The sequence below is a fragment of the Acomys minous genome, assembly GCF_964271855.1.
Source record: "Acomys minous genome assembly, chromosome: 6".
Taxonomy (NCBI): Eukaryota; Metazoa; Chordata; class Mammalia; order Rodentia; family Muridae; genus Acomys; species Acomys minous.
The window spans coordinates 94,611,796-94,638,686 of record NC_140487.1 but is presented as its reverse complement, the minus strand read 5'-3'; the positions used below and the strand labels follow the sequence as shown (position 1 = coordinate 94,638,686).

Sequence of the window (26,891 nt, the reverse complement as noted above, 5' to 3'; positions counted from 1 at the left end):
CTTCCAGTCTCTCCTGTTGTCTGCTTCCATCAAGAGGGAAGGAGACTCTCCGACGGCTTCACCGCACTCTTCTGCCACCGATGACCTGCACCACTCGGACCGATACCAGGTGAGGAGGGTGTGTCAGGAGGCCTGAAGTAATCTCATCCTGTGAGAGAGTCAAGCTCGGGCAGGGTGCTAACTCCTCCTGAAGAGACAGGAGCTGTGTTGGGTGCCTTTGAGCCCAGTACCAAGTCAACATACAAAGCGCAGGCGTCAGGGCATGGGCCTTATTAAGCAGATGGATTTTAGGGTGAGATGCCAAGTTCTCTGGGGGCTCTGCTGGGCTCTGAGCACCTCTGAAGCATCCTATCCATTAAGGAGTAGCTTATGGGATTTGTGTCTTAAGAGGGGCCTGGAAGCATAGCCCAAGATCACTGGAGATTTCTTTTTTTTTTATTTATTTATTTATTACACACAGTCTTCTGCCTCCACATACACCTGTACATCAGAAGAGGATACTAGATCTCATTACAGATGGTTGTGAGCCACCATGTGGTTGCTGGGAATTGAACTCAGGACCTCTGGAAGAACAGACAGTGCTCTTAACTGCTGAGCCATCTCTCCAGCCCCACTGGAGATTTCTGACCTCAGGAGCCAGATTCCTGGAGCCAAATAAGCACGTGTTCCTGCCAGATCTCGGTATCAGGCCCAGGGAGAGAAGGTGGTAGACACTGCCTGTGGGTATCCTAGTCAAACAGGCAGAAGACAAGCCTGCTGTCCTAAAAGATCAGAGCAGGAAGGGGACCAGGGAGCACCTGCGTAACCACGTGGGCTTCCTCTGAGTAGAAAGGAGAAAGGCCTTCCTACAGGAACCTTGGTCTGGGGGGAGAGAGAGAGAGAGAGAGAGAGAGAGAGAGAGAGAGAGAGAGAGAGAGAGAGAGAGAGCAAGCAAGCCCTGCTTTTGAGAACCACTCAGATGGCAGAAAACAAGAACCTGCTCCAAGGACTGTTTGCTTAAAAGACAGCAGTCTTCCAGGGAGCCCCAGTTTGACAGGGGAAAGAACCTGATCTGCTGTGAAATGGTAGAACTGCAGGGACACCTGGGTAGACAGTCAGGGTCCATGCTGGCATGCAGGCATCGTCTCAGACACCCTTTCCTCCCAGCAGACATCCTGGCACTGGGATGCTAAGCTTCCAGAGTGGAGTGCCAAGCATAGCTAGAGGCTAGGAACGTGACTCACCAATAGAGCACTAGCCTGGCATGGGTCTATCCCAGGACCACTCAGAAAAAGAAAACAAATTTCTAGGTCTAAGAGGAGGCTAAACCCCAGCTTCCACTGGCATCTCCTCAGTGCGGAGTTAAGACGCATAGACCAAGGGGCTGGAGAGATGGCTCAGTGGTTATGAGCACTGCCTGCTCTTCCAGAGGACCCTGGGCTCCCAACCATCTAGAATCCTAGCCCCAAGAGATCCAACATCCTCTCCTGGCCTCTGTGAGCACCACACACAGGGTGCAAATACATACACACACATACATACATACATACATACATACATACATACATACATACAGGTAAAACACCAATACATACAAAAAGGGAATAATAATGAAAAAATTCTTTAAAAAAAAAAAATAAAGCTGGGCAGGGTGGCACACACCTATAATCCCGGCACTTGGAAGGCAGAGGCAGGCAGATAGATCTCTGTGAGTTTGAGGCCAGCCTGGTCTACAAAGTGAGTTCAGGACAGCCAAAGCAACACAGAGAACCCCTGTCTTGAAAATAGATAGATAGATAGATAGATAGATAGATAGATAGATAGATAGATAGATAGATAAATAAATAAATAAATAAAATAAAGTAAAATATATAGCCAAAAGTGTCAGAGCTTGGGAGAAATCCATGCATCCATGAACACCAATTTGTTTTTAAATTGTGTGTGTGTGTGTGTGTGTGTGTGTGTGTGTGTGTGTGTGTGTGTGTACGTGTGTGTATGTGCACATGTGTGTGTATGCACATAAGTACAGGTGCCCAGGGAGGTCAGAGGTGTTGAATCTCCTGCAGGTGGAGTTACAGGTGGTTGTGAGAAGTCCAACATGGACGCTAGAAACAAAACGTGGGTCCTCTGGAAGAGCTTTTCTGCTGAGCTATCTCTCTGTCCCATGGACCCTGTTTTAAGAGATACCCAGTCAGTCTCTGGGACACTGCACTGATCAGACAACCAGGATGGAGGTGGAAACTTGACCTAACTCTAGGGACTTTTGGCGTAAAGAGACAAAACTCTGTCCCACAGAGTTCCCTTCCAAAAGATAGGCAGAGAGAGGCCTGCCCTGAGACCCACCCTTCACCCTGAGCTCACAGCAGCCCCAGCACCTGCTAAAGAGGGGAAAATGACCACCAAGCAGAAACTGCCTCAATTTCCTGACCCCACTCCAATCCTCAAAATGTGTTTGCTTTTTTCTCTGTAGAATGTGAGGATAAGCCTCTTGCCTAAAAGACTGTGCTCACACATCCCTATCGGGTATTTATTTACAATTGACTTAGGGAACCCTCTAGAGCACATCAGTACCCCTCAGAGAGTTCCCCCCTCTAAGCCCTAAAGAGCCTTCCCGATTTTGAGATAGGTTCTCACCATGTTGCCCAGTCTGGCCCCAAACTCACGGTGATCCTCCTGCCTCTGCCTCCCATATGCTAGTACTATAGCTATGTGCAAGTACATACGAACATTTCAGGGTTTTTAGAGGGAGACACTGGTACAGAGTCTCGTTGCATAACTCAAGCTGGCCTATACTCAGTGCAATTCTTTTGCCTCAGCCTCCCGAATCCAAGGATTTCCAAGTACCTTTTTTGTTTGTTTGTTTGTTTTGGGGGGGTTTTTGTTTTGTTTTGTTTTTTGAGACAGGGTTTCTCCGTGTAGCCTTGGTTGACTTGGACTCGTTTTGTAGACCAGGCTGGCCTCGAACTCACAGGGATCCTCCTACCTCTGTCTCCCGAGTGCTGGGATTAAAGGTGTGCGCCACCACGCCCGGCTCCAATTACCTTCTTAAACGACAAGTCAGATTAAGCAATTTATAAGCCGAAGTCCAGTCTCCTTGCATGGCAGCAAGGCATCCTGTGACTTGGATCGAACTTGCATTCCCAGCTTCCGTTTGTAAGGCCCCTTCCACGATGCCCTGGCCTCCGTGTACTGAGCTAAGTAAGTGTGCCCACACTTCCTTCCCTCCCCCTACACAGGCCACTTTTGGCAGGGATCTTTCACCCCACAAATTCCTGTTTGTCCATCGCCATGCTACTGAAGCACTGTCTCCTCCAGGAAGTCCTCCCAGATTACCTGCCCTTCCCACCACCCTGTGTGCTGCAGGTTTGGGCACAGTCACCCTATGTTGTGATCTCCTGCTCAGATATGTGTCCATTAGCTACTAACACGCAACGGACCATCCCGAAATGTGTTGGCTTAGCACAGATGAGTAATTTCCCTTCTTTTCCTCTCTTAAAACTTTTAAATTATTATATATAGCATGTAGTTTCACGATGACGCGTCACAGGAGATGTGCTTTGATTCTCCTCTCCTGCCTTCTCCCCATCCCTCCTGACATAGCCTTCCACCCCATGCCTCCTTCCTGCTCTCATGTCACATATGTCCTATTGCCCTGTTTGGCTCCTCAATATGTCCTTTCCCCTTCTTGTGGTCCCCTGACTAGTTTTTAAAATGCACTCACCCTCATACATATACATAAGGACATATGCTAGGATCTACATGTAAGAGGGACCAGGAAATGTTTTTCTGAGTCTGGGTTATTTTACTTAATATAATGCTGTCTGGATCTACCCATTTGTCTGCAAATTTCTTTTTTTTTTTTTCTTTTTTTCTTTCTTTCTTTCTTTCTTTTTTTTTTTTTTTTGAGACAGAATTTCTCTGTGTAGCTTTGGCTGTCCTAGACTCGCTTTGTAGACCAGGCTGGCCTCAAACTCACAATGATCCGCCTGCCTCTGCCTCCTGAGTGCCGGGATTAAAGGTGTGTGCCACCATGCCCGGCAATTTCATTTTTCTTTTTCAAGCTGAGTATTTTGTTGTGTAGGACTGGGGAGATGGTTCGCTGAGTAAAGAGTTTGCTATGTAAACATGAAGACCTAAGTTCAGACCCCTAGCACCCTCATAAGAAGACAGAGAACACAGGCCTGCGTCTATAGCTCCAGGGTTGGGGGCAGGGGCAGGAGGATTCCAAGGCTTGCCTGTCATCGAGCAATCAGAGATGAATTTCAGGTCCATAAGAGACCCTCTCAAAAAATACAGTGGAGAGCTAGAAAAGAGACTCAACATTGACCTTTGACCTTTACACACACACACACACACACACACACTTTAATCGTGTATATACAGTACTATTCATTTTCTATTCTTTAAAGTTTTTTTTAAAGACTTATCTTTATGTATGTTTGTGCTTTTGCCTTCATGTTTACGTGTGTACCACATGAGTGTCTGGTGTCCTCAGAGGTCAGAAGAAGGTGTCAGTTGCCCTGGAACTGGAGTTATGAATGGTTGTGAGCCACCGTGTGGGTACTGGGAACTGAACTCGGATCCTCTGTAAAAACAATTCCTTCTAGCTGCTGGGCCACACCTCCAGCCCCTCCTTAGCCACCTGTTGATGGGCATCGAGGCTGGTTCCATTTCTTTGTTATCGTAAACAATGCAGCAACCAACACGGACGTGCAAGGGTTTCTGTGGTAGCATCTAGAGTCCTGGGTGACCAGCCAATCCCTCACGCCGAGCTGGCCTCACCACATCTTCAGATGCGCTGCCCCTGGTTGGTGTCCTGGCCATAGTTACATCCCCTCTCCCCCTCTTCCTTTGAGACAAGGGAACAATGGGGACTGAACCCAGAACCTCACACATGCTAGGCAACCTCTCTAGCCTGCCTCTCACCTTCTGTTCTTAGCAGATGCCAGGAGGTGTCCCGTTCAAATAGTAGCCACCGGGCGTGGTGGCGTGCGCCTTTAATCCCAGCACTTGGGAGGCAGAGGCTGGTGGATCGCTGTGAGTTTGAGGCCAGCCTGGTCTACAAAGTGAGTCCAGGACAGCCAAGGCTACACAGAGAAACCCTGTCTTGAAAAAAACAAAAACAAAAACAATCAATCAAATAGTGGCCAGAGCTGCAAGGCTTCTTCTGGAAACCAGAATCTGGAAGTTGCACATCACCATTTCTATCACTTTCTACTGGGTGAAGCAAGATCCAGAGTCAGCCCTTAATTGAAGGTGGGGAACTGCTGTTCTGGAGAAAACCCTCAGAGAGCAGTGGCCACGTTTAATCTGCCACATGGATCTGACCCTTCACTAGACTTGGAGTTCCTCCAAAGCAAAGACCTTGTCGTAGCCTTCCTCTATCTGCTACCATTCCTGCCCAGCCCACTGTCCTTGCCTCTCTTGGGGCTGCGTTTAAACGTGATGAAAAGGGAATACATTAGTTTCTAAGCACAGTGAAACGAAAATCACAACAAGGCTCACAGAGGGGGAAATGACAGACCTGGATTTCAGAAAAGGAGTAGAAGTTCCCCTTGGTGAACAAGAAAGAAAAGATATTCTAGACAGAGGCAATCCTGTGAGCAAAGAGCAGAAAGGAACGGTACGGGATGGTGTATTGATGGACCTGTTGCAGTTCAGTTTCCTTGAAAAGGACCATGCTTCCCAGAATTAAAGGCGAACATTCACTCCCTGGATGTGTTTTTGGAAAGTGAAATTGGCAAGTCGTGAAACTGGAAACTAGCTGGGCGTCTCTTGTTCTTCCTGCCATGCCGGGCAAATGTCTTGGACTTTAAAACCACTGAAAACTGGGCGTCCCCAACTACTCATGAGGCTGAAACGGGACAAGCTGAAGGCAGGTTGGGTGATGGAAGTGTGGCTCAGCAGCAGAGCGCTTGCTTAGCATGTACAAGGTCCTGTTTTGGTTCAGTCCCCAACACTGGGGGGTGGGGTGGGGGAGCGGGGGAGGCTCAAACCTAGGCAGAAGGCTTTGGTTTCTGGTTTGTCTTCCTATTGACTTGACCCCTGCTGAGTGTCTAAACCCACTTCAACCATGACGTCACTTTACCATCATGGCAACTGTACAAGCTAGAATTCATGGTCTCCAGACTTTTCTAATAATATATACCTCATGAGAAACAAGTTAAAATTTGAAACAGAATCTGTGTGCCCCAGTATCCTAGACTGTTCCTGTGTCTGTCAAGATTTGCATCGTTGTAGCACATCCCTGAGGTGAACAGCTTGTCTTGGCTCAGGGTTCTAGTCTGTAATTGGTTGGCCTTGTTGCTTTGGGTCTGTGCTGGTGCAGACGCCTCACTAGGCCCCACCTCTTCCAGGTTCTATCACCTCCCAATAGAGCTAAGCCAGAGGTCAAGCCTCTAACACAGGGGGCTTTAGGGGACATTCTATATTCCAACTATAGCAGTGTCCCAGCTCTTTGTTGGCCCAGGGCTTGCCTCATGTCCTACTGAGTAGACCTACGCTTGGTGACTAGACAGAGGTGAGCTGCCTTCCAGGAAAAGGAACATTTAAACAGTGAAATCACACACGATGAGAAGACAGTTTGGGAACTTAGAAAACTCAGAGACAACAAACCCAGTGATGAAGTAGAAAAAAATGGAGGCTCAGCAGTGAGCAGTTGCTCTTACAAAGCATGGAGATGTGGGAACCAGAGAAGAGTGGTCCAAAGAGCTATAGGAAGCTTTCCAAAGCTGCGGGGGTCGGGTGGGCAAAGGATGGAATGGATGCGGTACAACAGTTTAGAAAAGGGCAGGGCAGGGCAGGTGTGAGTCAAGTTGCAGATTTTTCTCCGTGGTAAGTCCTTGAAAGATTTAAAGAAGAAGAAACTCGTTAATTTTGCACAAAAGAAAGATCATGTGTGAAGTGTGGAGGATTGGTTTTTAGGGAGAGAGACTGGAGATCAGGAAATGAGCAGGGAAACACCTGTAATTGAGAGCCAATATGAACTATGCACTGTGAAAAGCAAGGCAGTCACCGAAGAAAGCCTGAGGGGTGGCTTCCGTCAGCTCCGGGTTTGCCCAAATGACTCATACCAACCCCAGCTCTGGAGTGGTCAGCCCACCAATACGAATTACTACATGCGAGAATGAGCATAGAGATGGATGTAATAATCTTCCAGGAGACAAAGCTTAAGGTTGTATAGGTGCAGATTTAAGAAAATTTAAATATTTAAAGGTGAATTCCCAAGATCCACAAGATTCAGTGTGAGGGACGAAGGTGCTACTGAGAACCCAGCAGGAAGGTGCCTAGTGTAGGTCGCTGTTGGCCTACTGGGCACGTGATACTTATAGGAGCTCCAGGAATGGCCTGCAGGTGATGAAATGTTGGGCATCCTGCGATGGGATAGAGGCATGAGGAAATCTTCCTGTTGGGCATTGGTAGAGACGGGCCCTGCAGAATTCCTACGTCTTTTCCCTGGAAAAATCACTCTTTTGGAGGTGCCGCCCAGGGCCCGCGCGCTAAAAGCAGAAGCCCGAGCTGATCTCTGGGGCCGAAGGAACGTGGCGTGATGGGAAGCACCAGTGGGCCGCCCGGGCCGGGGCGGAGACTGCTTAGGGGCTGTGGGAGGGGCCAGAGGAAGGGGGCGGCTCCGGCCCCAGCAGGTAGTTACCGGGTTGCAAGCCGTAATTTCCTGGCCCGGGTCGGCTCGCCTTCCCCCTCCCCTCCGCACCACCCCCCCCCCCCCCGGCCCGCCACCCCGTGAACTTTCACCCCCAGCGCGTTACGGCGGCGGATCACGTGATCAGGGCCAACATGGCCGCCGCCGCTGCCGGGAGCTGAGGTGCCGCCGCCGCCGGGCAGCCGGGGGGAATCCGCCCGCATCGCCGCCCTCGCCGGCCGGGCTGCCGCGGGGCCCACAGCACCGGAAGCTGGGGCTGGGGCGGCACCGCGCGGCGGCCTCAGGGGTCCCGTTAGAGCAGCCCCGGCGGCTATGCCGAGGGCCCGGAGCGGCCGGCGGAGCAGGGGGGCCGGCGGGAGGGAGGAAGTAGGTTTGTTTACGGGCTGTTTGGGGCGGGGCGGGCCGGGGTGAGGGTCGGGTCCCAGGGTAGGGGCCGGGACTCCAGGCCGCGTCTGACGCTCTCTTCTCTCTCCCCCTCTCTCTCTTTATTTATTTATTTATTGCATCTGCCGGGGATTTCCTCCCAGACCTTCCTGCGAGTGCGAGCCAACCGGCAAACCCGACTGAATGGTGAGTCCGGCCCGGCCCCTCCCTCCGCCCCACCCCCGGCCTCCTCCCTCCCTCACTGCCCGCAGCTCCCGGCTTGCCTGGGTCTCCTCTTCCTCGTCGGGCCGACTGACTTCTTGGCAGCCCCAGCGTCTGAGAGTGCAAACCAAGGCTGCCGCCCTCAGTTTCCCCGTCTGTCTAATGGAGGGTTCCGGTACTCAGCTCGTGCCCAGGCCTCTCTAAAGGCCCGAAAAGAACCCTGGTCGGGGAGAGGGGGGCCACAATAAGTGTCGGAGAAAGAGGAACGAGCTACACAATTCCACTCGGGAAGCTCAGCTTTGAATTTGCAGACTGCTGGGACCTCACTATACAAAGTCGGCAGGGCGCTGAGAATGTTTTTTTCTTCTAGTTTTTAATCAGTGCCCGGCAGTGTGAAAGCAGCCTCTCTGCCGAGAGACTTGACAATGCAATGAGATCTGGAGTTCCCACGGCAACAGGAACTTAACTCGTCCCAGGGCTCTTTGAGTTATCAGTCGGCCCACATTTCACAAAGGTGATCAGTGTGGGCTCGACAGCTCTTAGAGGCCTTTTCTGAAAGCAGGCCGCAGCGAACGCACTACCTGGCGGTCCGCCTTTTGGATGCAAACCTCTGGAGCATTCCTGTTTTGCTGAACACAATTGAATGGTCCCGCTTTTTTGTGCTGACGTGAGGTGTGGTGTAAGTTGGGGGTTCACTGTAAAGAGCTCTAGGGTCTCTGGGCCAGCTGGTGAGTAAGCCGGTGATGGATGGTTAAGATGCCTAGCCCTTACCACTTGATTGCCACCTCCAGGCTTAGCCCAGTGTGAAAAAGAAAAGAGCGCTCATGGCGGCCTAGCACCATCCTCACCACACCTGTGAGAGAAAAATGCTTACACGTGTTGTATAAATAAGGCAGCTGAGGCTGTGATGGCTGTGAGAGCCGTTTGTTTCATAGCCCCCAGGTTGGTGTAGTTGAGCCGAGCTTAACGTTTGCTTATCCCTAAAAACCTTCGCTGCTGCAGCAAGTCAAATGCTTACACTCATAGAGGCAGCTTCAGGGACTGAACTAAACTCCCTGGCACACTGTAGGAAGCTTGTTTAGGACTCATAGGAATGGCAAAGGTAAAGCCAACTCTGCCTTGCTTGCCTGGGACTTTCCAAGCAAAGCCCAGCCTCTTGGGGGAGCTTTCTGGGGCGCAAGGATTCCTGTGCTGGCCTAGGTGTCCTGGGCAAAGAGAAAGTCTGACAATACCGTGCTCAACTGTTTCTTTATTCAGTGATAAGATCTTTTTGTCTTGCATTTTGGTTTGAGGTGTGGGCCCACCATGTAGCCCAGGCTAGCCTGGAACTTAAAGCAATCCTTCAACCTCAGCCTCCCAAGTTCTTGGCTCACAGGCATTGGAGTCCCAGTGCCCTCATTCAGTTACTGCTCCCTTCAGACTTGGCGGAACTGTAAGGGACCTTTGTCGGCACACTACTCCACACCTCAGTTCCAAAACCTTCAAGGAGCCTTCGCTCCGTACCGGTTTTATGTCATTGTCCTCTGCAGTGTCAAGCCTGCTTAACCCTGGAATTCCAAGCAAAGCAGGGGTCTGGGTATATATGCACAAAGGGCCCAGAATATAGTCACAGCTCTATGGTGGAAACACAGGAAGTTGGAGAGATGAGGTACACTGCAGACCTAGGTTCTGAAACTGCACGTGCAGTTCCTGTGGGGGTAAGGTCCCCTTGGCTTTGGCTCTTTCTAGGGCCACTGTTGTGCAGTTAGAGAAACTCCCTGCCTCAGATTCTCAACAGGTGCAAGGCTCGAGCCTTAACCGACTCATGGACTACTCCACTAAGGCTCGGGTAGGAAGGCTCTTGGTACGAGGGAGTATCCTAGGCTCTGAAGCCAGGCCTGGTTTCTGGTCCACCTTTGGTACTTGTTGAGTGCTTAAGCTTGTTCCTCGATGGGGTCCCTTCCCCTGTTAAGATGTGGGAAGACCACCTTTGCTTCAGGATGTGGATGCAGACGAGCCCCTCTTAATGAGCTCCACAGCAGACAGTCCGACCTGTCACATACAAAGTCTCACCTGTGGTTCCCTCCCCTGACTGTGGTCATGAACTTCCCAGCAGGGTCAGCCTACCTAAGAAAGTTCTTCCTGGCCCTTCAGTAGAAAACCTTTGCCTTGACAAGCTCTCGCCCGCCATCACTCTGGTCTCCAAGTGGCCATCGCTTGCTTGTCCTGCTCTTGCACTCTGGGAGGGGCAAAAGGGAAAGAGTCTCCTGCTTTGACCCCGCCGTGCTTCAGTGACAGGAGGGCTGCCGAGAAGGATTAGTGAGCTAATTAGAAATGATTGCATCTCTCAGCATTAATTAGCAGTGCTGTGGGCTTGCAGTGTGCACTTTGGAGCTGAGCCCCCTTTGGGACAGCATGGCAGGCAGGCCTCTGCCTCTGGGGCCTGCCAGCCCTCTGTGCTAATTAGAGGTGATGGGACAGGTTTGGGTAAGCACTGTAAGGCCTGCCCTCTCCAGTTACCCTGGGTCCTCTGACCTGGCTGCCCAAAGTGTAACCCAGACCCTGTATACTGTCTAGCTGGGCCTCAGTCTCTTTTCCTATGAAGTGGCAGCAGTGGAGACATAGAGTCACGGCTCTTGGCATGATAGGAACCATACTTGGCGCACTTGTCCCTGACACAAAGGATGTTTCTACAGACTGAGTAAAGAGTAGATCAAATCAGTCTTACCCAGGAAGAGTTATGTAGGGCTGAACTTCCTAATACAGTGAGCTCCGGGGAGCATCTCCGCCTACTGGACTCACTGAGCACTGCAGCCAGGGAAGGGAGGTTGCACTGAGCCACTCCCCTGGCCCACAAAGGAGCAAGCCTGGGCCCCTGGGGAGCAGGAGGCCCTGAGCATAAAGGGCAGCATGTGTCGGCGCCCCTGGGACACTGAACTACAGTGACCATGGGCTTACGTGGTGCTCTCCTTTGTGTTTCCCCACGCAGCTCGGATCGGGAAGATGAAGCGGAGGAAGCAGGATGAAGGGCAGGTATGTCCCCTGTGCAGCCGCCCGCTGGCAGGATCGGAGCAGGACATGAGTAGGCATGTGGAGCGTTGCCTTTCTAAGGTAGCGGGGCTGTGGCCACCCACCTCCCTCTTCCTCCCCTTCCCTGACCTTGCTGCGACTGCTCCTAACCTCTGGGCTCCTGGGCTCTCCCTGTGCTCTCAGCAGCTTCTGCCCTCTGCTCTTGGCTTTCATTTCCACTCATTCCCTGTTTGGGCTCCCGTGGAAAATTCTGGGGAAGAGGCCATGTCTTTGATTTCCATATTGGTTGTATTTGAAGGGAACCCATTTGGCACCCCGTGGCAGGGGCAAGGGCTGTGCCTTCCCCTCAGGCTTTGGGAGCAAGTCGGGATGGCCTGGGCTCTGCATGACCCTGCTGTGCTCTTCACAGAGGGAAGGCTCCTGCATGGCTGAGGATGAGGCCGTGGACATCGAGCATGAGAACAGCAACCGCTTTGAGGAGTACGAGTGGTGTGGGCAGAAGCGGATACGGGCCACCACGCTCCTGGAAGGCGGCTTCCGAGGTACGTACGGCAGCGGACAACTTGGGCAGTGGCACGCTGGTGGCCAGGTCACTGCCGGTAGCTGGTCATCATTTCCACCACGTGGGAACTACTACTGGTGGGGCTCCTTTGTGACCATGCTGCCTGCCTGTGATGTGCATATTAAAAGTGGATGTATTTGGGTGGGGAAATGGAATTGTGAAGCTGCAAGCTAGCAGTGACGAGGGGGGCTCTCAGCCTCGGGTGATGCATTGAAGGTGACAGCCAAGCCGCGTTAGCACCTGCATAAAATATTAAAGGGACGGTTATGCATTTATCACTCCATCCCTCTTAAGGCTGATAAATGAGAATCCAGCAACCTGCTGTACACCTCCAGCACTAGGGGCCCTCAGGGCTTCTAGGCAAACACATTGGATTTCCTCCTCCTCCTCCTCCTCCTCAGCTCTGTGTCAGGGAAATCAGTTACAGAGGAGAGCGTGAGTTATGGCAAAATCTGACCTCCCATGAGCTTCATTGGTGAATCTAATTTTAGCTTTGATCCCATCTCTTCTCCCAGGGCGCCCTCTGCCCTGAAGCAAGAGGGGCTTGGGCTCAGCTGCTCCCTGCTTCCCTTGGGCTCTCCCAGTGGCTGTAGAAGAGTCTGCAGGGCCCTGCTCATCTCGCCTGCCTTCCTAGCTCCTGATACAAGGCTTGGCCCCTGAGATGAGACAGAAGAATGGGTTGGGTGCCTGGGGTCAGCATCCTCTTGTCAGACTCCCCTGCCACGGGAAGGGCAAGGGGAAGAGGTAGCTGCTGCTTGGCTTCTGGCTCGCTCTTCTGTCTGTGTAAAAGCACAGCTGGCACTGCAGCTCGTGGTCATTAAGGGAGCCAGGCTGCATCCCATCTGCCTCCTGTTTCTGGGCAGCACCCTTGGGAGTGCCACTGTGTGTGCACCCTGGGGATCTCACAGCAGCCTTGAAGACGGTCTCCGCCTCATGCTGAGATCAGGTCTCTGCAGTGCCACTCAGTGCAGATGGGGCACTATGCCTCTGGGTTTCTTGCATGTCACCCACCAGTCTGAAGACAAGCCAGAGTGTAAATCAGGAGGTTTGAACCAAGCCGCTTCCCCCAGGCTGAGCTGGGCAGCCTTAGTTGTCATTGCGCAGAGCAGTTCTGTGTTGGGACCTCAGCGGGTCTGAAGCCTCGCAAGAGTGAACAGTAGGCCCTATAGGCCAGGACCTCTGCGCGGAGGTGCTGGCCTGTGTGTTACAGATGTTGAAGGCAGTCCTTGCTGAGTCAGTTCTGGAAGGCTGTTCTGGATTAGCTCTGTTACCAACGGCAACTATACACACCGACTGCAGTGGCAGTTGCTTGGGTTTCTTGGATGGGATGGGACCTGGTGGCTCTTGGGCACTCCTTGAGTCCCTGAGTGGGTCAGGCCGCACAGGGCCTGCTGCCTCAGCGGAGCCCTTCTGCATGGGATGCACCCGCGGATGGGGGTGAGCAGCTCTTAGGCCTCAGGAGGGTATCATTTTTCCGGGTGTGTTTACACTGTGAGGTTGTTCCTTTCAAGAATTCCTGAGGAGAGTTCAAAGAGGGCTTTTCTTTGAGCGATTTGGAGAGCGAGAATAAGAGTGAGACTTGAAGAGGGAATGGGGCCGGAGGTGCCTTTATCTGCAGAGAATTGCTCCAGCTTTCCTGATAGAAGCTGCTGCCGCCTCTTAAACAGCTTAGTGCAGTCAAAAGACAGGCTGACTTGAAAGGCTGTTTTACAGCGAGATCAGCGGGGGCCACGGTGCAGAGAGTGGAGCGATGGAGCCTGAGCCTCCTCAGTGGGAGGGGGCTATCAAAGAGAGGCCCTGGCTGATCCTGACTGCCTCTGCCCCTGAAACCCATCTGTAAAAGCTGGCCATCTGTCAGCCTACCCGCCCTAGCCAGGACCAAAAGACCCAACTCTTGGGGGGTTGGGTGTGGCCCTGCCAGGCTGCTGGTGTCGACGCAGTGCATTGATCGCCCGCCGGGCGGGCCGGGCCGCAAGCTGGGCAGCTCCTGCTTAATGTGATTGAAAGGCAGTTAAAATGGCGGTGACCTTTTCAGGAGGAATTAGATTGCCTGCCAAGACCGGTTAGAGGGAGTGATAACGCCAGCTGAAGAAGCTGCCCGGCCGACTTCAGAGAGAGAGGGAGGCAGAGGCAGGATGAGCAGGCGAGCAGTGGGGCCCATTTAAGCTGCACTGTGCGTGCTGACAGAACAGAGATTGCTGTCCTTGTTAGATATGAAAGAATTGAAGAACTGTGATAAGTCCCTGTATCCCTTCATCCCCTGTCCCTCCTCCCAGACCAAGGTCCCTTCGTCATCCTCGACAAAGCTTCCTACATGGGTCAGATCAGCTGCCTTGAATGTAATCTACTGTGGGAGGCCATGGTCAAGCAAGAATCCCGGTGAAGACACTTGGCTTAGGAGAACGGGCCGTGAGCATGGGAGCTTAGCATAGATGGCAAAGTTGAGATGTCTCAGTTCTGAGAATGCTTGGAATTGATGTCTCAGGACAATAGGAAGAGAGCACAAGAACATCCAGGGAGGTCCATCTACAGGTAGCTTGGTATTTGTTGCGTTTATTTAGAGGCATGGTTTCACTGTATAGCCCAGTCTGGCCTGGAACTCACTGTAGACCAGACTGGCCTCATGCTCGACAGAGATTCACCTGCCTCTGCCTCCCGATACAAACAGATTAAGAAACAAAAACAACACTGGAAACTTAGCTAGGTAAAGGCTTCTAGAGAGTAGCTTCCCTGCCAGCGCTCTTTGGGCTGTGCAGCACAGCTGCTGACTGCTCTCCTGAAGCCCGAGGTCTGACAGCTAATGCTGTTTGCGCGTGGGTAATAGCCAGGGCCCAGTGCTTCGCCCAAAGATACCAACAGTTGGGGTAGAATTCTGGGGTTCTCTACCAAACCTAAGCAGAGCAGGTGTCTCCAGGCTGGAGAAACAGGCCACGGGGAAAGCAGCCTTGGGAGAAACCTGACTGTGTCCTCCGTAGTCATGGAGACGTGTGACCAATGAGTCAGGGCTCACTTTCCCTCATTTCCTTCGTCCTCCTGTGTCTTGGGAAGAGGTGTTGGGTGCTGGGCTGTGAATCTCCCCGTGTACTGGTAGCCAGTGAGAGTTCACTTGTCTGGATTTGGAGAAGCCAGAGCTTGGTGCATCTGGACAAAGGACATGGGAAAGACTGCTTTAAAATAAGGTGGCTGTGATGGTGTAGGCCAAGAGTGGTAAGAGGAGGCATTTCCAGGAAGCTGCTCATGAGGTTGCAGGTGTCTGTCTGCACCTTTGTCTTGCAGCCCTGGCTGGAACCTTGCAGGAATGCAGCACAAAGCCCCTCTCAGACAGCTGGAGTGGGCCAGATATGGTGGTGCACTTCTTTAACCCCAGGGCTCCTGAGACAGAGGCAAGCGGGTGTCTGTGGTTTCAAGGCCACCTGGGTCTGCACAGTGGGCTTTAGACCAGCCAGAGCTTCATACTCTGTGTGTGTATGATGGTGGACAGGGGCTAGAGTAGGGGGAGGGAGCGTGCTAAGACAGTGGTGATGGAGGGCTCCTGCCCTGCCAGATCTCCAGATCTGCCGAGGGCGCCATCTTTCCTGAGGTTTGTGTTAGATTTAGGCTGGTTCTAAGTAGCCTGTAATTAAGACTCATGAGAGAACAACAGGTAGGGGCAGCTTTAGCACAGCTTCTAAATAACTGCTGATAAACGGAGTCACAGATGCTGAGGTAAGAGTGCGAAAGGTGTGACTCGACAGGCATGGGCCACGATGGGAGCCCTAGTTGCTAAAAATGTCTCTGATTGCCACTGTGCTCCCTAGTCCTGTCGGTGATGCGTGCTGGAACAGTGTAGCGCTGGAAACAGATTTGGAATGGAAGGTTATGATGGCTGCCGGCTGAGAGGGGTGTGGCTAGGAGCAAGGCTTCTTCTGTCCCCTGTGGCAGTGGACAGGATTTAATCACCTTTTGGAACACAATTGTTAAGCTGGAACAGAGGGAGTGCAGGCAGAAAGAGCAAGTATCAATGGTTTAAACGGCGTCTGTCTCTGTGTGACTCTCCTGACGTGAGGCAGTGAAACGCGTTATCGAGAAGGCCCGGAAAGTGGCTAAGTGCGTTTGACACACGCCAACTCCCTGCCTCCACACTGGATAATTGCATTGTCAACTGTTCAGCGAGGTGGCAGGTGACACTGCAGGCCGATTGATTGTCCCGCATCGCAGCTCCCCAGACTGTCAGCTCCCCAATCGATGGCGTTTACACAAGACACCGTAACTGCATCTGTAACTAATTCCAGTGTAAAACTCCCCGGAAGCTGCTGCCCCTGCCCTCCCTGTAGTCGAGCACTGGGCTCTAGACGGCCCCAGTACTTGACTTTCTCCCCAGCTCTGGTTTGGTTGGGAGCAGCAGGTGAGGAAATCAATGGTGCCTTTTTTGTGGTTTCAGGTTCCAGGATGTTACTGTCCCCAGTAAACGGGCATCTCCAGTTTCTCAATCGATCCTTTGATCAATTGATTAAATTAACACTGATTTCCCTACCCCCTCAGTGGCCCAGGAAGAAATGAGTTTATGGGAGAAGGGTCATTTTCATAAACTTTAGACTTACATATCATTTGGGCACTTAACCCTCTCCTACTCTGCTCCAAGCATTCCCTTGAGGGAAGGGGACTCTGCCGGGCACTGTTGCCCATCAGACTTAGTTTGCCAGCCATTTTGTCCTTTTCATCTGAAGGAGAACCATAGCGGAGGGGCCTTCCTGGTGACCAGGAGCTGTTCTGGATCCTCTTGGAGGTCCGAGGGACCAAGTTGTTCCCTGCACAGCAGCAGCCGGAGCAGCAGCTTGCCTGCTCTTCCCAGAGCTACATGGAAGAGGGGCCAAAGACTTGGAAAGGCGCTGTCCGTGCCATCTTGCCTCTGAGTACTGGCTTGGGATATTCCAGCAGCTGAGAACATAAAATGACTGTGGAGCCTTCCTCTCCAAGATTGAGGAGGGGGGCAAGCTGGCAGGGGTGCTTTCTGCATAAAACGGCTTTATGGCCGTTTCTTTTTATTATGATTCTGCCAGAAGTCAGCAAGTGACATTTCATTAAGAAAATAAAGTTTAATGTGCTGGGAAGGCGGTTGGGGCGAGTACCAGAGTGAAATTGGTGGTGGCAGCCTGCTTGGAACACCTGTGGGGATAGGGAGAGGTTCCCCACATCTGTCTCTGCCGGGGGATGGGTTGAGTGGCAGAGTAGAGGACTGCTCAGGCCAGAGGCAGCACGACCTTTTCTTAGCAAGCAAGATGTATCATGCCCGCCCCCGCCCCCTTTGCTCCCGCTCAGAGGAAGGGAAGGTTGCTGCCAAACTGGGGCAAGACTCCTGATAGGCGTCTCTGGGCACAGCCCACCCGTGGCCTGGCCTTCCCTCTGGTGCAGGGCTCATAAGACAGGGAGCAGTAGTGCCAGGACTCAGCCAGCGCTGCTGTGGTGTGTGGCGTGGATGCTGCTGAGTGAGGCTTGGTACAGTAAATACAGTCTTAAGAGTTGGGGTGGACATGAAGGAAGGGACAGGTGCGGATAAGCACTCAGAACACCTGGAGGATGGGACCAGATCCTGACACTGTTGATGCCAAGCCAGATAGGGCGACCCCCAGAAGGGTGAAAATATAGGAGGCGAGGGGAAAGTACTTGAGGTCACTGGGCTGTTTGACATGCTGAGGCCTCCTGCCAGCTTTGGCTTCTCTTTAGCCAGGGGAGCCGCACTAGGTACTAGGTACTAAAGATCACTTTCATCTTCCCCACCCATAAGGCAGGACTGTGCTAGGCTGAGCAGGGACTATGAGCCTGCTCCTGAGCTGTACGCACTTGGGAGTGGAGGCTGGCAGGGTTTGGCAGGGTTGTGGGGTGCGGGCTGTAAATGAACCTGATAGCTACATTCTGATTGATGGCAGAGTTTGTCTCCCAAACTGTCAGAGGGTTTATAGAGGTGCCACTCACCCTCGGGGTGGGAATTGCTTGTCAGGACACCTGGCTGTGAACAGGAGACAGAGCTGTGACTTGGTGTTTTCGCAGCTTAATGGCTCTGCTGCTGACCTGCCTGCTGCCTCAAGTATGTCAGTCCCTCTGGGGAGGCAGCAAATGAGGACTGTCAGGAAGGCAGAACCTAGGCACTGGCTAGCCTTGGAAGTGGATGGATGGAACGAACCTCAGACCGTAGACTGAAGGGGTAAAAGGGATGAGTCAGGGAAAACTTACTGGCCGAAAGCACGTCCTGATAAAGTGAACCGCACGAGGGGAGCCTTAGGTATGTCTAGGGCATGTCATGCAGTCTCCCCGGCTGCACTCACAGGACTTCTTCTGGAGTGCATGTAGTGGGGAGCTTCCAATGATTACGGCGCAGGGAGGACGAGTGGACTGTGGGGTTGGGTGGGCTGAGGCGGGAGGACAGCATTCCTGAGACCCCTGGGCAGAGCTCTAAGCTTCCTCTCTGATACGAAAGATCCCTCTTCTCAGCTTTTTGGGCAGAGTCCTTCATTTTCCTTTGTCCCTGGCAGAGCTGCTGACCTGGCTAGTAAGTTGTCACCTGAGACTCACAAGGACAGAGATGTGGGGACAGTGCTTTGGCCTCTGACCTTGGCCTATGAGGAGATGTGGTTCTAGGAGTCAGAGACCGCCTGGCATGTGAAGAGGGCTTGCTGAAGCCTTGTAGCTGACCCTTCGCATTAGCCGGGAGTCTGCCTGTGGCCTCTGGGGACCCGCAGGCTCTCTGGCCTCAGCCTGCCCTGCCCAGGGCCTGCGTGACTGCTCTGAGAGGCAGGTGCACATGCGATCCTCCTTGTCTGTCCTCTTCTAATCCCTTTCTCACTGCACTTGTCCAGGAATCTGGGCTGTGTGAGGTGGAGATGAATAATTAATGTCAGGCGCTTCAGACACCAAATATTTGAACAGCTGCCTGGTGTTTTTGCTGGCAAAGGACCTGGTGGCCCAAATCAGGATGTTGACTGCTTGGCCTGAGCCAGCCTTTTCTCCTCTCTGATGGATCTTTAGCTGGACAGTGAGATGGGGAAGCTCAGGTCCTAGTTGGGGGTGACCTTTTGAACCTGAGTTTCTCTGCCCTTCTGTTCTTCTGGAACTGGAAGGCAGGTGTATAGGAGGCCTGTCACAGTAACCTGACATAGTGTGCGAATGTGCCAGTTTAAAACCAGAGACAACCTGGAGCTACTCGCAGTACATTTAAAGGCTAGAGAGGGACACACAGAGGAAGGGGTCGGAAATACCTGAATGTCCGTCTGTACATATCTCTGTCTAGTCTTGGACCTAACTGCTACCTGGGAGCAGCCGGAAGGGCACCCTTGGCCTAGTCCTTGGCGTCTGGCCCTTCTTACACTCTGCTTCCCACAGGCTCCGGCTTCGTCATGTGCAGCGGCAAGGAGAACCCAGACAGTGACGCCGACCTGGATGTGGATGGAGATGACACTCTGGAGTATGGGAAACCGCAGTATCCTTGGGGTAGAGTGGGGCAGACCAACAGGAGCAAGTAGCTGCTGCCTCTAAAACTTGATCAGACTCCTGGAGCCAGTCTCGGCTTTGGGGGGCCGGGGTGCTCCTGAGGAGTCAGAGCCCTTGCATCTATTGTCCTTGACCACCATGCCAGATACACGGAGGCCGATGTCATCCCTTGCACAGGAGAGGAACCTGGCGAAGCCAAGGAGAGAGAGGCACTCCGGGGCGCAGTCCTAAAGCAAGTGTGGGCAAAGGCGTGGGCAGTCTCTGTGGAGGAATCCCTGGAGGCAGGGCACAGCTGTCCTGCAGGCCTCACTTAGTTCTTTCTCCTTCCTTTCCTTTAGTGGCGGCCCCCCAAGCACCCGCATCACACCCGAGTTCTCTAAATGGGCCAGTGATGGTAAGTCCTGACCCAGATTAGTAGCATTGAAGTGAGGAGAGGACATCTTTAGATGACAGCGACTGCCTCCATCGCAGACACCAACTGTGCTGCTCATTTAGCCAGAGTTTGAGTTGAACTTTTGTCCCTACAGAGATGCCATCCACCAGCAATGGCGAAGGCAGCAAGCAGGAGGCCATGCAGAAGACCTGCAAGAACAGTGACATTGAGAAGTAAGTATGGCTGGCCGGGAAAGGGGCCCTTTGCTGCAAGCAAGAAGGCCTGCTGCCAGGGCTTCTGGCGCTCTGAGTATAGCTCAGTCCTCCTGCCCTGGGCACACGGCCGGCAGTGGAGCCCAGCTGGTGCTAAGCATGACTCTCTGAATTGATCACTGGGCCATGGCCCTGGGAGCCGTGGTGGAGAGGAACAGTCCTTCCCTGCCCGCTGTAGCTGCCCCCGCCCGTGGGAGGTGATGTATGGCCACCCAGCCCAGCCAGTGCACTTGATTCATCTCCAGTTTCTGTTTCTTAATCGGGAGCTAAATTGGTTTCATTTTTCTTGTCCCGGGTAGCGCTTGCAGGAGGTTTTAGGCAGGAGCATTGGGTCTCATCACTTCCACTAGGAATTTTTGGCCAGGGTTCTCTAGCAGAGGAAAAGGGGATGCATTGTTGTCTTAGCCAGGGCTGCTGGACAGTACCATGGATTTGATATCAGCTGGCCATCCTGCTACCTTTCCAGAAGCCTGAGAAAGACCAGTACTGGCCACAGCAGGTGCACTTGTCCAGTCTGTGCTGCCTGGGCTGGCTACCGTTGGCCACTGATGTCTCTCTGAACCTACCCCTCCCTCCAGCTGGAGGATAGGTTGCCTGGGGTTAAAAGGTAGCCTCTTCATTCTAGGGCCAGTGTTCCATCTAGCATCCTGCCAGAAGAGTGGCTTGCAGGCCAGTGCAGGCCTGGGTCGGTGGCCTGGGTCACCTCCCATTTGTTTCCCTCCATTTTGTGTTGTCATAAATTCATTCCAGCCCGTTGTGCTTGATCAGTTTATCTCGGCCGGGGCCGCAAGTGCTGCTGGCATGATGTATGGGCCGCAGCGCAGGGCCCGGCTGCCCATGAATCACCGCAGCTGCTCCGTGTCAGCGCCGGAGCGGGCCATACGGATTCGGTGCAACCAGCTTAGGGAGGGGGGGTGACGTATGGATGTTTATTTAATAATTCTCTCCTACTCCAGCTGAGCGGGGCGGGCGGGGCTGTAAGGGGTGCCCACCCTCTTCTGGAGGGGCTGCTCATAAATCAGAAAGACAAGATCATTAATCAAGGATGGCGCCCGAGGGGGAGGCAAGGGCCAGAGCCAGTGGCCATCCATGAAGGTGCTACCCACCCAAGGCTGAGAGAAGTCAGCTTTTCTGTCCCACCTGTGTGAGCACAGGCTCCAGTGGGTGGGGCACTCTAGGACAAGGTGGGATGGCACTGCTGCTCTACAGAGATCTCCATTGGCCCTAGATCCAGCAGGATTGATGCTCTTCAGTCCCCGTGACATCCCAGTTCACAAGTACAGGTTCCAGCCCTAGGTCCATTTTATACCCATGGAAGGGGAAAAGAAGGGTGCGGGGCTTCGTTCAGGAATCTGCCCACAATATCCATGCACTAAGGGGTTCAGAAAAAGCTCCCAGGCGTGCCAGCCTCGGTGCTGTGCCAGGAAGATGGGAGGCACTGTGTGGACTGAGCAGCTCACTGCAGCCCTCCGTGGCTTCGGAGTCCTTGGGGCTAACCTTAGAGTGCGGTCCTTGGAGAGAAAGCTGGGACAGCATGGCTTCCCAGCTATGTTGAAGATTTACCAACAATCCACACAGGGATGGTACATACAGCATTGAGCAAAATGCCAAAGGAACCAGCTGTGTGGGTGCTAATGAGAAGGAGAGTGAAGACTTCCCAGAGTCTTGAGAGTGAGCCAGGAGCTCCAGGGGTCCTGCCACCATGAAAAGGAACTGGCCCGAGCCTTTTCAGTGTCCCTGGAGACATGGGGTAGATAATTACGGGCCCATCGTGTACGGCCACCAGGGAGTCACATTCTGCATTGATGTTGATATCCTAAGGGAAGAAAATAGAGACTGAAATTTGTTGTGCATTAAATGTCAGGCCTACCAGATAGGCATGGCAGTGCATTCCTGTAAGCCCCACACTCTGGGGGCTGAGGAAGGACCATTGGTTTGGGGCTAACCTAAACTACATACTAAATTTGAGGTTAGCCTGAGATACGTAATCTCAAAACATGAGACAATAAACATGTTCCCATGACACACTCTGTAGTCCCTCTGGCATTGTGTCCAGTAGTCACAGACCACCTGTAAGTTCTGCAGCTTTGTGAACAGTTGTCTCCCATGGGAATAGCCCCCTTCCTCCAGAATGCTGTGCACGCCTACCCCATTACTGTGCGGGTCCCCCTGAAGCGTCCACTCCCTCGCCGGTTCTGTCCTATCCCACCCCTAACCCCAGGGGCTCGTGACTGGCTCCTGCTGCTGGCTGAGGCGGCTCCTTTTTCTCATTCTTGCTCCCAGCCTGCATGGGCTCATGGGCTGCTTAGCCTTTCTTCTTTCTACTGTCCTCTCCTTGAAAGCACCGTGGGCTCAGTCTGGGCAGGGTTACCTCTCTCTTTACGTGTAAAATAAGCGTCTTCTCACAGTTCCTGGGTAAAAGTCCCCGGCAGTTAATAGTACTTACTAAGTCTTGGCTGTGTGTCCAGTGCTGTCGTTCCTTAAGGCACGCCCCAGGACCACTGTCTGTTCTGCTCCCGGAAGCAGCTCTTCCTGCAGTGTTGCTTGGTGCTGTTGCTTTTCAGAGGGGTAGGAAGGATCCTAACCAAGTGTTCCCTGTGCTGCCTGGTTTATGTTTCATTCGTAGATCGCAGGCTTAAGACTCCCTAGAACAGTTAGGCCCCACATCTCTTGGCTTCTCCCTGAGTTGGACTGGCAAATGCTCTCTCATGCTCACATGCCCACGTAGAATTGTGCCACTAGTGAGTAGTCAGTAGCAATAGGGTTTTTTGGATTTTTTTTGTTTTTTTGTTTTCGGCAAGTGAACCTCCACCTTCAGGGAACTTGGCCTTGCTGAGTTTAGATTAATAAAGTGATCCTTAGAATCGTAAGGATGAGGGGATGGGAGCGGAGCTCAATTGGAGAGCGCTTCCATGGCATGTTAAAAGTCCTGCATATAACCCAGCACTAAGAAGGAAGAGCAGGAAGTACTCTTAAAATGCCACAGTGAAAGCTGGGCATGGTGGCGCACGCCTGTAATCCCAGCACTTGGGAGGCAGAGGCAGGCGGATCTCTGAGTTCAAGGCCAGCCTGGTCAATAAAGCGAGTCCAGGACAGCCAAGGATACACAGAGAACCCCTGTCTCAGAAAAAAAAAATGCCACAATGAAATTTCATACTTTGTGTGTTAATTTAAAAATTATAAAGGGGCCAGAGGTGGCCCAGCAATGTCAGAATACTGGCTGTTCCACCAGAGGAGGACTCGGGTTCAGCTCCCAGCACCTGCATGGCAGCTCACATCCTCTGTAACGCCAGCTCCTGGGACCTGATGCCCTCTTCTGGCCTCCACGGGCACAACACCCATGCACATAAAATTAAATTTTGTTTTGATTTTTTTTTTTTTTTTTTTTTTTGAGACAGTTTCTCTGTGTAGCCCAGGCTGGCCTGGAACTAGCCCTATAGCCCAGGCTGGCCTGGAGCTCACAGAGATCCGCCTGCCTCCCGAGTGCTAGGATTAAAGGTGTGTGCCACCATATCCTCCCCAAAATTTTTTTCTTAATAAATATTAATTTCAAGATTAATTTTTAAATTTCAAGGTTATTCTCAGTTATATAGAGTGCTTGAGGCCAGCCTGGGCTACATGAGACTTTTTGTTTGGCTTATGTTGAGACAAGGTCTCTGTGTAGCCCTGGCTAGCCTAGAACTCCCTTTGTAGACCAGACCTCAAAACTCACAGAGGTCTGTCTGCTTATGCCTTCCAAGTGCTGGGATTAAAGGCATGTGCTAGTATATCTGGGGAAATCATTTAAAAACAAAAAAACAAGACAAACTCATAAGGGTCACCACATGGCAATGTGTGGTGAGAGCAGGAGTGGAGATTGCAGAACACTAGGAAGACTCGACAACTCTGGAAGCTGAGGTGAGGAAGGGGTTGCTGGTGGTTGCCATTGATCTGGTGGACTTGCAGGGGAGCTGAGTCTAGCTCTGTGGGGAGCAGTGGGCAGGTGGAGATGTTGGGGTTCTGTGTGTGGTTCTGGGCCGAAGGTACCACCTTGCTACCCCACTGTGCATCGTCTTTACAGAATCACTGAAGATTCAGCTGTAACTACATTTGAGGCCCTGAAGGCTCGGGTCAGAGAGCTTGAACGGCAGCTATCTCGGGGGGACCGATACAAATGCCTCATCTGCATGGTGAGTAGGAAGGAATCAAGAAACGCTCTTGGTCAGGTATCGGTGCCCCTCGTGGGTTAGGAAGGGTCTCCGCTGTCTCTGGGCTCTCAGAGGGTGAGCCTACTTCAGCAACCCCTTCTCTGCCCTAGGACTCATATTCGATGCCCCTGACGTCGATCCAGTGTTGGCATGTGCACTGTGAAGAGTGCTGGCTGCGGACTCTGGTGAGGTGGCATGAAACCGAGGAGTGGGTGGGCAGCTGTTAGAGGCATTGTCCAGATGTTCACATCTGTGATTGCACCTGCTTGGGGGAGGCAAGGAGGATCCTAAAGTTAGGACTTCACCCCCCAGTTGACGACGTCTGCACCCTCACTTTGGGTTTATTCAGTTCTCCCCTCCATGCACTCACGGCATGCTCCCTTCTTCCCAGCACAGCACAGGTATTGGTGAGAGCCCAGGTCAGAAAGAGGCTGGTGGTGGGTAAGCCAGACCAGGGTCTCTGCCCCTCCCCCTCCCATTACTAAGCTCCTTCTGCTCTTGCCCTGTTCTTAGCTCGGGCATAGCCATTAAAATGTCGCCCGGAGACAGCAATAAAAGGCCCGGACGTGGGCTCTGTGTCCTGATCAAAGGCCGCGTGTAATCTCGTTAGGGCCGAGGCAGCCACAGCTGGACCCAGCCTTGTTCTCATTACCGGGGCTCCTGCTGTGGGGCTGGCCAGGCGGTTTGATCCTGGCGTCTCCCCAACACAGGAGCATGTCTGCCTGCTCAGAGGCAGCCCATGCATCTCTAGCCTGGCTGACAGGATGAGATCCCAGCACAGACGGGTGCACAGACACGGCTACAGGCCCAGTGCTCAAGTGCACAGACACGGGACCCTGCTGTGTGTAAGGGAGTCCCCTTCTCTCTCCAGGGCGCCAAGAAGCTCTGTCCTCAGTGCAACACCATCACAGCGCCCGGAGACCTGCGGAGGATCTACTTGTGAACGAGCCGTCCAGGCAGCTCTTGCCTCGGAGAGTGATCCCCTCTCCCTTTGTACATACTTGCACACAGGTTCACCATGTACATACATGCACATACACACCCAAACACACATAGAGGACTCTGGAGCCACAGTGGAACAGCCCTGCCTGCTTGCCCCTTCTGAACTTGGGGACCGTGCCTCTTTTGGCTGTTTCCAGGGCGGGGCAGGAAGGTGGGTTGGGGAGTAGCAGGGCAAGGCTCCTGAGATCCATCCCTTAGACGGACCGACAGACATGCCAACACCAGGCTGAAGCACATGTAATATAGACTGTGTATGTTTACAATGTTGTGTATAAACGGGACACGTTGCCCCCTCCCACCTCCCCTTGGTTGTATGATTTTCTTCTTTTTTTTTTAATGACTCCTGGAAGCAGTGCTGCCTTCAGGGCTGGCTGGGGGCTCGGCCCACCCGCCTCTTAAGGTGCCTGCCTTTCCCTCCCCACGGCGTCCCTCCCTCTCCCATGTGCTCGGTGTTCAGTGGTGTATATTTCTTCTCCCAGACATGGGGCATGTGCCCCGAGGGATATGATCCTCTCCTTAGTCTTAGCTCATGGGGCTCATTATGAGGAGCCGGGGTAGGGTGAAAATGGGACCGAGCAGGAATGGTTGGGCTGCTGAGGGTGCCTGGCTGCCCAGCCTGCTGTTGAGAAGTGCTGCTCCCGGGGCAAGTGCTGTCCCTGCCTCTCCTGTGGGCCCTATGGTGTGATGCTGTGTCTGTATATTCTATACAAAGGTACTTGTCCTTTCCCTTTGTAAACTACATTTGACATGGATTAAACCAGTATAAACCAGCTGCTGTCTGTGTGTGAAAGGAGCTCATGGGAAGGTGGTGACTTGAGGCAGTGAAGAGGGTCATTCTGTGCAGCATGAACTGGTGTGTGAAGCCACACAGGGGCAATGGGGGCGCCTGGGAGCATCCCAGCAGGTGTGGGGGTGGGGGCTGAGGATCTGGGCGCCTGGGAGCATCCCAGCAGGTGGGGGGGGGGGGCTGAGGATCTGGGCGCCTGGCTATTGATGGGTAGGGGCTCTAGGTTAATTCCTTATCGATGTGGAATCGTCAGCTCATTAATCACAAGCGGGGTCAGAGCTTGGGGTACAGAGGGGACACAAGCTCTAGCCCCCAACCTAGGGCAGAAACAGCTACAGACAAGGCAAACAAGCTCTGAGCCTCAGTCCCCTGAAATATGCATGGGGTGCCTGCTGAGTTTTCCTGCTTCTCTTCCTTCGCGGTTCTCTGTAGCCAGCTGTAATTCCTACATAGATCCTCAAGTAAAGGAATGCTGTTAAGCAGCCAGTACTGAACACCTAGTTAGCTCCACAGCCCCCGTGAGCCCTCACCAGAGAAATGTCATGAGAAAAAGATGCTTGCTCAGACTCAAGAGCCAGGACCCAAACTTCCTGACACATTTCCACAGCGGGCTTCACCTCCCACCTCAAACCCTTGCCTTAGCTACCCACTTCTGGGTGCCCACACAACTACAGAGATCAGTTGGCAGCCCCTGCCTCTTTGTGAGACCTCCTTGTTGGAACCCAGCAAGACCCTTCATGGGCCCTCATGCCCTGCTTGGTGTCACCAGATACCCTGAGCATAGCTCCTAGGGCTTGAAATCAAGATGACATGGCTTCCACTGCGAGGTGAAGCAGCCCTGATGAGGCCTGGCAAGAGTTAATACACTTCAGTGGTCAGTTTGTGGTGACCAGACTTCTTTCAGGTCTCTGTTCTCCCCTTCCTCTGCCTTGGACTCTGGGTCCTGGCCAGCTGCTTTACCCCCACCCCAGGGGCCATACACTCTAATAGGGCACATTTAACACAGTGAGG

General features: G+C 52.8%; 1 protein-coding gene across 6 annotated transcripts in view; it reads left to right on the top strand.

The window, feature by feature from the left end:
• Positions 1-25,863, top strand: part of RNF220 (ring finger protein 220) — a 226,181-nt gene extending 200,318 nt beyond the window's left edge. The window contains exons 5-15 of one of the 6 annotated variants that reach the window (XM_084786562.1): positions 8-109; positions 8,167-8,209; positions 11,193-11,314; positions 11,643-11,775; positions 19,152-19,248; positions 19,405-19,491; positions 19,598-19,653; positions 19,787-19,865; positions 23,965-24,073; positions 24,202-24,276; positions 24,963-25,863. In XM_084786562.1, coding sequence (XP_084642688.1) covers positions 8-109; positions 8,167-8,209; positions 11,193-11,314; positions 11,643-11,775; positions 19,152-19,248; positions 19,405-19,491; positions 19,598-19,653; positions 19,787-19,865; positions 23,965-24,073; positions 24,202-24,276; positions 24,963-25,034 — 975 coding nt within the window. In that variant the 3' untranslated portion in view covers positions 25,035-25,863. Of the gene's footprint in view, positions 1-7; positions 110-7,743; positions 8,010-8,166; positions 8,210-8,302; positions 8,904-11,192; positions 11,315-11,642; positions 11,776-19,151; positions 19,249-19,404; positions 19,492-19,597; positions 19,654-19,786; positions 19,866-23,964; positions 24,074-24,201; positions 24,277-24,962 lie in introns of those variants that run through there. The other 5 variants (XM_084786563.1, XM_084786564.1, XM_084786565.1 and 2 more) reach the window with 5 other exon arrangements.
• The last annotated feature ends 1,028 nt before the right edge of the window (positions 25,864-26,891 follow it).